The 13,653-nt window shown below is 50.9% G+C and overlaps 1 protein-coding gene across 2 annotated transcripts in view; it reads left to right on the forward strand.

Moving 5' to 3' along the window:
- The window catches only part of LOC144158954 (uncharacterized), a 76,726-nt gene that overhangs the window by 57,060 nt on the left and 6,013 nt on the right, over positions 1-13,653 (forward strand). Inside the window, exon 1 of one of the 2 annotated variants that reach the window (XM_077690167.1) lies at positions 8,051-8,400. The exons of the other annotated variant lie outside the window; for it this stretch is intronic. Coding sequence (XP_077546293.1) covers positions 8,119-8,400 — 282 coding nt within the window. The 5' untranslated portion in view covers positions 8,051-8,118. Of the gene's footprint in view, positions 1-8,050; positions 8,401-13,653 lie in introns of those variants that run through there. 2 annotated transcript variants of the gene reach the window in all.

The following is a 13,653-nucleotide window of genomic DNA, read 5'->3' on the forward strand; positions in this document are numbered from 1 at the left end:
CCCGGGCCGGACTCGCAACGCCCAGGCACGAACGTTTCGCCCCGCACCACCAGGCCGGTGGCGAGAAGCTCCCGGGTCGCACCGGGAGGGCCCGCTGTCGGCAGGCCCAGGCTGGCATCGTAACGGCCAGGCACAAAACCACGCCTCGCACCACCGCACAGGTGGCGCGATGAAACTTGAAGCGGTGACTGTTGCACTGCGGGTTGCTCCGTGGTAAAATCACGTGAGACCCGGACCCGTGGGGGGTAGACACTACCGCACCCTCAGGTCGTAACGATGGGTGCGAACCCTATCGCCGGCCGTTCTGTCATTAGAAACGGGACTCCCACCTTCTGGTTCCGCTACCACCTGTTCGTCATCGCCAGTGCGAACGTGATAGGCCTTGAGATCGCTAACGTGCACAGGACCCACCAGCTCGTCGCTTTCAAGCGACTGCATCTCATACGTGAGCAGAGTCGTCTGCGCCGTAATTCTGTATGGCCCTTGCCATTTGTGTGCGAGCGCTGCAGTGAAACCGCGTGCAGCGTTGCTGAGTGGGTGTGTTCTCCTTAGCACTAGGTCACCGATGTTGTACACAAGGTGACGACGGCCTTTGTTATACTGCTCGGCTTGCTCCATGCGCGCCACGTCGAGATTCTCCCGAGCCGTGCGTTGCGCTGTCAAAAGGCGTTCCCGGAGCCTAGCCGCGTACTGCGACAGAGAAGGGGCGTTACCCGCCGCCGCGTACAGCAGTGCATTTTCCATTGGAAAAGCGATCTCTCTACCGAAGTTTAGGTAACCTGGTGTCAAACCCGTTGACCTATTTACGGTAGTCCTAGTCGCGAAAGCCAGCTCAGGCAAACGCGCGTCCCAGTCCTTATGCTCCTTGGTTGTCGCAACCAGCATGCACTTCAGGTTCCTGTTCACCCTCTCAGTGATGTTGCTCTGAGCATGATAAGGACTCGTTTTCCTGTGCCGAATGTGCAGCGCTCGACAACAGTCTGAAAACACTTTGCTTGTGAAATACGAAGCATTGTCAGTGATCAGGTCGGAGGGGAAGCCAAAACGAGTGAATGTCTCCAACAGCTTCTCTACGATCCGCTCCGACGCTAGCTTTCTGAGGGGAAACAGCTCCACCCACTTAGAAAAGTGGTCCGTTACAACCAGGATGAACTGGTTTCCTCGCGCGGATCTTGGGAGGGGTCCCATTACGTCACACGCTACAATCTGCCACGGGTAGCTGCTTTCCACCGGCTTCATGAAACCCACAGGCTTCCCAGCGCGCGGCTTCGCTACCTGGCAAAGAAGGCAAGCGCGGGAATAGTTCAGCACGTCTCTCCTCATGCCTGGCCAGGTCGCGACACGGCATAACTTGTCGTAAGTCTTACTGCCGCTGCCGTGTCCTGCCAGCGCTGAGTCGTGAAAGTACCGCATGAACCGTTTCCGCAACTTCCTCGGGACCACGACTCGAAAGGGGGATGAAACCGCCTCTTCGTCGTCCAGTTGGGGAAAGTAGCGAAGTAATAAGCCATCGTCGCCCAGCAGATACGCGTCAAACCCCTCAGCGTTACCGGTGCAACTTACGCCTCCCGCTAGCCTTTTCAGCACCCGCTGGCACAGACCGTCTGCTTTCTGGGCCTCAATGAGCTCTTCCTTACTCACTACCTCCCCCCACGACAGATTCCTTTCTGCCTCTGTTCTCGGGGGGCGAGAAATCGCAGCTGCGAGATGCCGCTCCTCTTTCCCTTTGCGGCCGGCCTCGACTCCTCCGTCCGGCCCTTTCCTCCCCCTCTCGGGGTGGCCCGCGCCGCCCATGAAACCACTGCACTCGGCGCGCGCGCTTCCGCCACCCCCTTCCGATAAGGGGAGCAAACTTTCCGCCAACATTCGGCGCTGATCATCGGATCCTGAAAAAGATGCGACGATCGCTTGTACATCAGTGCTCCTCTTTCCTGACGCCTCTCCCTGGCCTTCCGCAGCGCAGTAGAGTTTATTTGCCCCGTGGGGTTGTAAACCGTGCATCGGCGCGTTCGCGAAAGGAAAGAAAGGGGGTTGCGGCCCGTACCGATAGCCGTTCCTCCCCATGTCGAGCACAACACCCTCCTTCGAGAGGAAATCTCTGCCCAGTATGACTGAAACAGACAAACCAGGCAAGCAAACAAAACGCTGTCTGCGCTTTCTGCCATCAAAACCGAGCGTGAGTCTTACAGCTCCGTCTGCTTTTGCCGAACCCGCTGCTAAGCTCAAGGGTGTCTCGGCGGGCCTGACCCGGATTCTTCTTTTCCGGCAGGCTTCGAAGATTTCGTCACCGATGAGAGAAACCGTCGAGCCCGTGTCGACCAGTGCAAAAAGTTCTTGACCGACTAATTGCACTCGCATGAATGGGGCAGCCGAAGAGGGGTCTCCCTGCGCCCTGCATGCGGAGGGGGCCAGTTGCCCGTCGACGCCAGCTTCTGGGTGCCCTGGGGGCTCCCTCGCGCCCCCCCTGTCTGGACCCCTCTTCTCGCTTCCCGCCGGCGACGGCGAGCCACCGTCCTTCACCGTCGCCGGCGATCCGAGTTTCCCTGCGTGCTACGCATTTTCTCGGGGCATTGACGGGAGAAGTGGCCAGGCTTGCGACAAAACCAGCACAAGCGGGCTGCTTCGTCCTGCCTCCCTCTTCCGTCGCCTGCGTTGCTTCCGACCGAGGAGTTTGTGGGGCCGTTATCCGCTCCCCCTCCCGACCAGGCGCAACCCGGTTCGAGCGATTCCTCGGGTCTCGGCGGCAACCTGTAGTGAAGCTCGGCGAGTAAATCCGCCTGAATTACCCGGGCTTCTTGTGCGAGGGCCTCCATGTTGCGAAAACTCCGGCCTCGCAGGTACGGTCTGAAACGCGGGTGGCATTGCCTGCACACGCGCGCTACCTTGACCGCGTCGGCTGCCTCGGGGTCGGCCCGTTCGTACAGCTCCTGCATTGCCCGCACGTACTCGAGGAGACTCTCCTCAGGGTGCTGCGTGCGAAGGGCAAGCTCGTCCCTCATACGGTGTTCGTAATCGGGTGGCAGGAATTCAGCGCGGAAGCGCTCCTTAAAATCTGCCATCGACTCGAAAGCCGGTTGGCAGCGCCTCCAACGCGCAGCGCTTCCTACCAGTGCCACGGGCAGGACCTGCCTCAACACGTCATCATCCGATGCGCCTACCGCAGTCTGATACGAATCCAGTTGCTGCAGGTATTCGCAAACGGATTTCACGTCTCCGTAGCCGGAATAGGAGGGAACCTCGATATTCAAATGCAGCTTCGAGACCGGCACTACAGGACCCGCGGTGGGAGCAGCTAGCGCCGAACCGAGCATTCGGGTCATCTCCGCGAACATCCCGGTCATCTGCCTCATCATTGAGGCGAGATCTGCGGGCTGCAACTGACCAGCAGCCTCCTGCGCAGCGGCCGCTGAGTCTCCCCCCGAGCCCTGCGGCTCCTCCTTCTCTCCTGTCTCTCTCCTTGTGGTAGGAGCCATTTCCAGCGAACTACCCAACAAAGAGCTGGCTCAACCACGCCAAACTGTAGACGCGAAATACAGAGGAAGCCGCGCTAACTACATACGCAACGCGACAAACACACTCCACACACAAATCTATAATGGAAGCAAATAACGAACGTCAAGACAATACATTCGACCAACGGGGCTGAACTACAGCCACATTAAAATACAAAAAAAACCACAGTAGGGCCACGTCAAAATACACAAGCGACTAATATCCCTACAAACGCTAAATACACTCGCAATGTAACCACTCAGGCCGTTACCCGAACAACAGAGAAAAAAAACGCGAGAAAAACTTCAGGCATCTACGGCCATCGTAAAACCTAAGCAAACTAAAACACTGGCCTCAAAACTAATTTACAAACATGCATCTACACGGCTCAAAGCCCTGGTCTCCCACTGCCAAAATGGCGCTTCCTTCCCGGAACAAAGGAATGCCGTCCCAAGCCGCAGTGGGCCCCTTCCCGGCAGCCGCAGAGAGCAAATGTCCACGGGTGGGCTTGACATCAGCCCCACGTCCGGGCGCCAGATGTGGGCCTGCTCTCTACGGCATGCCCAGGAATGAGGCACACTGCGGTTGCGTGAAAGAACTCTTTACTTACATCCTCCACGCTGTCGCCCGTCCGGGCATACACACACACACCATCCTCCGAAACACTCCGCGTCCCGACCCCCAGTCCCCGCGCGCGGCTCTTCAGCCCCACCGCCCGCTCCTCCCCATCGCTGCTTCTGCTCCGTGTCCGCCAGCGCCATCCCGTGGGTGCCGACGTCTCCACGTCTTGCGGCCCGGTGGCCGCACGGAAGGCGAGGAGGGCAAGGGAAGGGAGCTCGCAGCGAGGGGCTCCGGGCAACACCCTCTAGGCTAGAAGGTGTGCCAAGGCGCTCCCCACAACCTGTCGTTGTACACTGGAGGAAGTCTAATGTGAGCAGGAGTTTGTTGCTTGCACTCTGCAAGCAATTCTTAGCTATACCTCCATTTACAATTTTTGAATGTGTGGAATTAGAGCAAGTAAATAAATGCGGATAAAACTGCAGTGACGAAAAAACAATTCGGCAACTTTCCTACAAAAAAAAGGGTGGCAACAAAAAAGCTGACATAACGCCTTGAAAACGTGTACGAAGATCCCAGTTGGGATTGAAAATGGGCCAGATCCTGCTGTTTCACGGATTGAGATGAGCCAAATCCATTTGCCGAATGGGAGTTTGCTTTTGGCTTGACTGCTCAGACTGTTTCGTGGGTGTTTCCGGAAGTTTTTGTTTTGCTTTTAGGAACTGGCTTATTATGAATTCAGGCTGCAATTAGATCGGCGAAAGATCTGTCCCCACATGTCAAGGACGAAGTGAACGGAAGAATAAGTGAACGAAATGAAAATGAAAGATGTGGAACAATGATTTTATTTCGTCCCACCCGTCGCTATGAAATAACTCCGGTAATATTCATTTTTTTAGTCTCATATTTACCATTTTAGTACTTAAGGGAGCCATGAAGACCATATACAAGTTTGTGGTATTCGAAAGATTTGGTGTTTTATAGTGGCCCCAGCGCTTGTCCGAATGCAAAAGATGATTTATTCACTGCGAAATAATTCATTTAGGTTAAAGTCTTGATTTTCCAGCTAAATTGTGCGTTTTCGTGGTTTATCGGCCAGTGACTTTTGAGATAACCCCAAAGCCCCGCATTCCTGCGCAGCTAAACCAAGCATACAGCGCGCAGTATCAACAGCAGTACGCATCGGTACTTCTGTGTTTACGTATGCTTTCGTACCTTCCACTGTATGGCCCACCATTCTTATGGATTTAAAAAGAATGTACTCTAAATTTAAGTGTAAATAGCTCGTTCGGCAATCTTATAAGCTCTGCCTAATTTTCGTTTGCTTTTGCCGGCCAACGCCAATCGCAGAGCTGGCTGGTATGACATCATAGGTTTTGTTTCGGGAAATGAGCTAGTGGGTCGCATGGCCATTCCCTTTGTTCCTAATTATGTAGCTTATTTGAGTGAAGTTTACGTTAATAGTGATGTCAGTATGATTCTAACGAGGCAGTCTTTTGAATGAACCAAACTTGTGTTTTCTCTTCATGGCTGCTTCAAGTACTTGCAAGCCCTGGTCAATCTTTCCCCCGCACCCCCGCTCAGAGTACGAACCACTTCATTAAGAAAAGAAGAAGATATAAGCTGACCTCTTGTGAAGCGTTTTCGAAATATATGCCGAAGCAATGAAGAGCTTCCTTGCTTCGTGAGGGCCTCCAGGCGTGCCCAAGAAAATTATCGTAGGGAAGAATTCTAATGGTGCCTAGAGGCTCACCTGCTCTCCATGTATAGTTCCCGTGTACTTGAAGCCCTGTGGCATATTTTAATGTTTTTACTCCAAAACGCAATAGCACCGTTCCTGAGAGTCAATTGAAATAGTTTTCTTATGAATGGCGCTACAACTTGAGTGTTTCAGTGCAATATGAACCAAATCCAAACTTATCACCCCAATATTTCTCGAATGCACAGCATAAAATTTGTTTACTTGTGGCTGTTAACTTCCTATAGCTGATATGCAAAACATATCATATAATACCTTTGACAGCGTTACATTTAGATCCGGTAACAAACTTCTGTTTGTGTCTCAAATTCGTGTTAGGTGGATCTGTTTCATTTTGGAAGAAGACGCCTCATATGTGCGACGTCAAATATTTTAACACCCGTTCTCTGACCTGAAAGTCTTTAAAACATCCTCGACTGCGCGGCTGGCATTCACAGGTCTTACCCTAGTCAAACCCACAAAAAAAAAAACTGTGGGCTCAGGTGAAAACATTTGCCTGAAAATCGGAGTTATCCTGGCTTGCAAATACTGCCCTTGGCTTGAGTGAGTGTGGTAATCGGATGCAAAACAGGTAAAATTGGGACATATGGACGGATAGACTAACAACGCTAAGAATGAAGGAGCTTTTTCAGGTCACAGAGCAAATCTCTAAATGCAGAGTGTGTGTTGTGGCATTGGTATTATTAAAATAACTTTCGCTCACGAAAGAATTGAGGGGTGAGGTTTAGAACCCGTTAAGACTGCAAAAGCAAATGCCTTCATAGAATTCCTGCTGATCGGCTGTTGAATATTCTTTTGAACTTTCATGTTGCTCTCCCCGGGCGCTGCTGCTGCGGTAGTTTCATCCATCGCCGCTTCCACCCGACCGCGGTTACGGGAGCTGATAGAGCCTACGGCCCCTTTCCACACAAAATGAGAGGATACTTCCTCTCCTGGCGACACTAGAACACCTGTCTGCGTTGCTCTGCCACCAGAACATCCGGAAATACTATTTCGTGTTGCTAAGTGAAGGTTACTTACCTACAATAGTTCATAAGAGTAGTAATGAAATATTATCAGAAATAATTACGAAGCTTTGGGACATAAGTAAGCCCCTTCGCAGAATTTGCACCGAAATGGCGATTCTGGCTGGCACATTCACGGAAACCTCCGCAGTAAACTAGGATATAGCTGCACTAAAATGAGTGTTGTGCCGATACCGAGCAGGGGGCATTCGTCGTCAATTTGCAGACGCCTCGTTAATGCGGACCCGAATACAGTATATTGTACGTCGCACCCTGTAAAAAATTTGTTTTGTTTGCGACTGCAAGGCTGCGGGCCAAATAACTTGAACTGTCCCACTTGAACCCACCCACACTACTCATAGATATACTGACATCGGCCTGCTTAGAACGAACTTCGCTATACGACGTAAACTGCCCATCAACCTTGCGACAGACTTCTGGCCCCGGATTCTTAAATGAGTACTATCCAGTACACCAATCCCATACGTGTATTTTGAAAGCACTGTTATCGCATGTAAAATGTGTGAGGTCATATCAAAAACGTCTGTCGCGAGTTACATAGCAGCAGCCAAGAGCGGCAAGGATATTTTCTACCTTGGTATCCCCTCCGCTCCTTTATCACTATCCCTGCGAAGCCAAAGCATGTGAATGACGCCTATTTAATAGTGCATACATACGGTGAAGGCAAGCGTGGCAGAGGGCGGCAGAAAGTAAGATGAACAGATGAGATCAAAAAGTTTGCGGGGATAAATTGGTCGCAGTTAGCACGGGACTGGGGTAATTGGAGATTAATGGGAGAGGCCTTTGCTCTGCAGTGGGCGTAGATAGGCCGGTGGTGATGACGGCGGTGGCATACGATGAACCCTGCTTCTCACCCCTTGGCTAGTATGAACCTGTGCTCGTCTGAACGACCGAGACAGAAAAAAGCCACCCAAGCGCACGTTGCAAACCCAGCACAATGGCATAGACAATGCGTGTGCTACACGTCAACTTTCGATTGACAATCAAAAGCGCACTAGCAAGTGCGCCCCGTGCATGGACAGTGGGGCACTCGATAGACAATTCGTTCCCAGTCCTTTGTAAGGCCTTTGAAACGGCTGCCCAGCTCAGGTATAAGAGATATAAGCTACGTGTGCAGGCTTAATTATAGGGGCGGTGTTGTTCGAAGCACGGTATCGGTGGAATGGCGTGATAAGGTAATACGCCTACCCGGGTTTATTGCGATAAGCCGCCGCTAGAAGTCCGTTCTCGCCATTCGCTCAGAGAAAGGTTCCAGGTGCACGTGCAGTCCGCCCTGCAGGAAATATGCCGAGTTCCTTGTATACCCTTTGCGGCTTCGCCAGTGGTGTCGACTTTCGACCGATCAAGTTTAAGGAGTGCCTGCCCCCCGTTCGCATTTGTTGCCTCTGCGGAATCGTTCCTGACAAAATGGCGCTGTTGCCCTGTTCACATCAGCTCTGCGAGTCCTGCTTACACGGGTGTGCAGACGCTGATGGCTCCGTCTGCCCGATAGACAAGGAGTCGTTCCTGGTGGAGGGGGAAGTTTCCTGGATCGCACCTTCCAGGCGCCTCTTGTCGAAAATGCAAGTAAGTGCAGGTGTACCCCGAAGGCAAGATATATGCGTTGAGATAATCGCGAAGAGCTCATGTGACGTAACTATACACATGTATTTCCTGGCACAGTGACAGAAAGGCAGATTCCAGTACCGTATTCACGACGATTGCAACGAGCACCTTTATTCACTATAAGTGGCCTAAAAATTCGTTAGTGCGTTAGACTCGCGTTCAAAAGCGAAATCGACTGCAAAGTGACGAGCTAGCATTGCCATAAACACCAGCGTTTTCCAAATTCCAGTTCAATTTAACGAAAACCATTCCGCCAAATTCGCCAGTGAGAAAGGCGTGCATTAACCTTAACCATGGCTGTTGCGCATGTTAGTGATACTGTTGTCATTAGCACCTCGTTTCAATCGTTATGACTCCGGAAATGTCATGCCAAGCCCAGGCCAGGAGGGGGGGGGGGGGGGGTCTTCCAATGAACCCCCACGACGACGTGGCTTACGAGGCGCAGTTTCCTCTCTAGGATACTCACTAAGAAACTCTATGGAGTGCTGTCTAGAGTATTTGCACGATGTTTATCGATACAGCAAAGACATTTTCCGTGATACAGTTTTGGTAGCTTTGCTATAGGCACCGGAAACTCGATTTTTCTGGGCGACCGCCGCGCCAGCCATGGCAGACGCGCACAAGTCTGGGTTGGTGGGGCCGCGCCGACCGCCCTCATCGCCCTCAAACGTGCCTTCGTAAATGCGGCTAGCATAACTTGATTAGCACGCATACCTACAAAATACTGCAACGATGGCAGAAAGAAATGGTGTACAAGGTAGAAGCCTCTAAATAAAACTGCGCTGATGGAATCATATCGCCTTCTTGCCGAGCCGTAGGCCGGCACACTGTGATGGTTGCTTTGAAGGCGCTGCATTTCCTCGCAGGTTCTAATTCTCTCTCTCTTTTTTTTGTGGTCACGAAGCCTTCGTTACTTCATTCGTTACTGCATTTTAAAAACAGAGTAAGTGAGCGGATTGCGTCCTGCTGTGAAATAGGAGCAGGTGGTTATAAGGTTGGTTAGCAGGTTGTAAATTCGCATAAGTGTGCACTGCGAAGTATAACGGTCCACAACGAGGACGCCCAAACACTGTTATCACAGGGTATCTGATCACTCAGCGGTTCCACTCTATGGTACATCTATTATTTCATGTGGCTATCGCCGTATTTAATACAGAAAACATGTGGTGCAATCGTTAGTCGTTGATAATTTCAAATTGTTTTGATATCTACCATGTACAAAGTAGCATTGAGGTTATCATTTTCATTTGTTACTTTTTTATTCGCAACTTTATGATAAAATTCCAAATGCGTCTCTTGTCTGAACTTATTACTGTCTGAAAGCCCTATGCTTCCTCTATTATTTCATAACTTACCCTACAGCACCGATCATTTTCTGGTGCATGAAAAAAACATTTTCAGGACCACTCAAAAACAACCGGTAGGCACTGGTGTTTATGTGATTGTATGTATTAACTAACTTTTGTACTTACAGAGCTCATTTTCGCAGTATTACTTTTTAATGGCTTTTTTTTAAACTGCGACTTTTCAAATGTTCTATGTGTACAGGTGCTCCAGAAATAATACGGAGTACGGGAGCGGTGGTCGGAGCGGGCAAAACAGCTTGCCAGCGCGATCTATGCGTAGATGCGCCGCAGATAGCGAGAGTGCGTGGGCACATCCGGCTGGCCCCTCTCGATGTTCTCAAGTGAAGCCGCGCTGCTGCCCCCCCTGCTCGCCAGGGGCGCTTTCGGAGCTCCATGAAGGCCTGTTTACGCAGAACCAGCGAAGAAAGCTTCGCCTTCAGCGGGGTCAGCTTTCTGCTTAGTCATGAATGCCACCGATTTCACTATGGGTGCCTACCGTGCTTCGCGATCCGCTTGATTTTGAATCACGTAGCTAGAATAATGCTTGGCTCAAGCTAGCGCATAAAAACGAGCAAGAAAGAAAAATTCCATGCACGTACTGGCTGCATTGCGTTAACGATACAGATGGGCGCGATCAAATAAAATAGGAAGTTATACAATTGGAGTCCAGTTACTTCAACACAAATATACTTTATTACGCGGGAGACACAAACCTACACAAATTCCCTTAAAAAAGAAGGGTGTTGCGGCTTGAGAATGAAGCGATTGGGCATATTTTGCAACAATGCTCGGAGAAATGAATCAAGTGTGGTTACCATTGAAGCAAATTCTGAAGCAGCCCTTTTTCTTGTCAAGATATGTGCTCGGTCGGTCACCTTCATCGCGTCGGCCATCCCCGAGCGAACTACTCACACCAATAAAGTTATCCGGGTCCCTCACGGAGGTTGTTTGCTTTTTGTGACTATAAAGACATCTGAATTTTTGATGTGGATAACACGTGCAAGCTTTCACTTCAAGGCTGTAAAAACGTTTTAAATACATTCGTATGTGCGCCTTTGGCGTGCTGTTCAGAAGCTCGGCACCTTCATTTTTCTGCGCCTGCGCGCTCTGTCCTGCATCTATACGAAGTTTTGGGTGCGCTCAACTACTATATTTTATGCACTCAGTCTGCTTCGCCGACAATGCCTTCTCCCTTTCGCTGTCGGGCTATGTTCGTGTCCTATAGGCGTGTTGCTTGGCTGCGTTCGTTCCGTTACCGCACAGTGAAATCGGTGGCATTCATGACGAAGCAGAAAGCGGACCCCACTGAAGACAAAGATGTCTTCGCTGGCTCTGCGTAAACAGGCCTTCATGAAGCTCCGAAAGCACCCCTGGCGAGCAGGGGCGGCAGCAGCGCGGCTTCGCTTGAGCCGGCGATTAGGCGAGCGTCAGAACATCGAGAGGGGCCAGCTGAATGTTCCCACGCACTCTCGCTATCTGCGGCGCATCTATGCATAGATCGCGCTGGCATGCAGTTTTGCCCACTCCGGCCACCGCTGCCGTGCTCCGTATTATTTTTGGCACACCTGGACCTTGCAAAGTGGCATTGACGTTTTCATCATTTCCTGTGTTTTAGGGGCGAAGCTCCTCTTGCTCGGGCCCTGTCCCGGCCGTACACGGCAGAATGATGATGATTGTGGCAGGATCCCCCTAGGGATTGGCCAACCAAAGATTGGCCGAAGAGGTCAAAGCGTTCAACGCGTTCGTTCCTACCCAACAAGGCGGAGAGAAAGAAGAGGTTGTCGTTCGTCGCCTGCGACCTCAAGACACTTGCTCGGGCCCTGTCCCGTCCCTCGTTGCTGCCGTACACGGCGGATTGATGATGATTGTGGCAGGATCCCCCTAGGGATTGGCCAACCAAAGATTGGCCGAAGAGGTCACAACGTTCAACGCGTTCGTTGCTACCCAGGAGAGGAATAAGAGGTTGTCGTTCGTCGCCTGCGAGCTCAAGACACGTACCGGGGGTACGCGACACAAGACGCTGTGCAGAAGGCGACGGCCAAGGTGGCTACAATGTCACACACCGAATTCGCCAACTTACCCATGGAGATTCTCATCGTCCCAAACAAGCCCTAGATAATCACCACAAACATCGACGTCATCGACGGGCTTGTCAACGGAGCGGCGGAAAGCTTGAACTGTCGAGTGTTTATATGATGTGTGGGCGAATGTTTCACTGTTTTACTGATAAGCATTTTAGCTTCCCCCTCTCATCATCATTCACTTCGCGGAGATGGCGGGATTTTTTTGTTTGTTTTATTGTTTTGATAACATTTTAAAATAACATAGGAAATAATTTTGTTATTTGAAAGTATTACTGTTAGAAAGTCGTCATCGTTTTCTGTCATTTCGTATCTTACACTCCAGCATCAATCATTTTCTGTGGCAAGAAAAAAATTTTCCTGGAACTCACACTAACACTTTAACTATCAACTTTAACACTTTCGTGGTCACGAAAGTGTTAAAGTTGATATAGATCGATTAAAAAAAAACGTATGCCAGGGATGGGCTAGAATATAAAAGAGGGGGCACCGACGCAACCGCTAAGTTTTTCGCAAAAAACGTCAACAACTTCCCTCGGTTCCACGTAGTGCGCAGCAATCACGCTGAAAAACGTGCAAGACTCGTCTCACCATTTGTAGTTACAAAGACTCTGACATCCACCATAGGTGAAGGCTACAAAGTCAAGAAGCTAGCTATTGGATACCTCCTACTCGAAATGCTGTACAAACACCGGTGTGACAAACAGCCAGGACTAAAATCTTTTGGCGAGATTCCTATAACTGTAAGCGAACACCGGTCGCGCTACACGGTCCGCGGAGTCATCTCCGATGACGACCTAAAGTAGGTATCGGAGGAAGAACTTATGGAAGGTTTGAAAGAACAGAACGTCACAAATGTCTATAGAGTCAAAATCAAACGAGAAAACAAAGAAATCCAGACTAAGCACATTGTCCTCACCTTTGCATCCAGCATACTTCCAGAATTCGTGGAGGTTACAGGCTGCACAAAAATTAAACAGACCGTACATCCCAAATCCCCGCCGATGCTACAATTGCCAACCATACGGTTACGGCTCGCTAAGCTGCCGGGGACAAGATACCTGCGCCAAATGTGCCTCCAATCAACACCTTGCCCAGAACTGTGAATCTGAGCAACTCTGTGTGAACTGCAAGGGCAACCACGCAGCATACTCTCGTGTTTGCCCAGCATGGAAAAAAGAAAGAAATCATCACACTGAAAGTGACTGAAAACCTCACATTTCGTGAAGCACGGAGGCGACTGACACCAGCGCATACCCGATCCTACTTCGTAGTGGTGCAACAGGGCGCGGCATCACAGCGGTCTTGGGCGCCTGCTGAAGCCACAGAGAGTGAGGCTGAAGCAAGGCCCCCGCGCCCCCAGTTGAAGCAGCTCGCGCTGCTTCGCCACCTCCAAAGCGGGCGGCGCGGACCTCTGGTTCGGCAGTCCCGAAGGCTTCACCCCACACGGCGAGGCCGCACGCTTCAACACCCGTGCATACTGCACGAACCTCCAGCGTCTCTGAAGAGACAATGGACACAACTGAGGGAGGTTCTGGGCCGTCGACTTCGGAGGGGCGACGAAACTCCCTAGAAAATGGAAAGAAAGGCAAGAACCGAATCACGTGACCGAAAACCTAGTTTTCACTCAATAACAAAGCTAACATGGCATTCATTGTCCACTGCAATTGCAGAGGACTTTTAAATAATTTAAATGACCTCAAGGACATCTTTGCCCCACACTCACCTGTGGCCATTTCTGTTCAGGAAACAAACTTGGGCCCTAAACACAGGAATATACTGAAAGG

Source organism: Haemaphysalis longicornis, unplaced genomic scaffold, assembly GCF_048455015.1.
Source record: "Haemaphysalis longicornis isolate Haplotype H1 unplaced genomic scaffold, Haemaphysalis longicornis Haplotype H1 scaffold_10, whole genome shotgun sequence".
NCBI lineage: Eukaryota > Metazoa > Arthropoda > Arachnida > Ixodida > Ixodidae > Haemaphysalis > Haemaphysalis longicornis.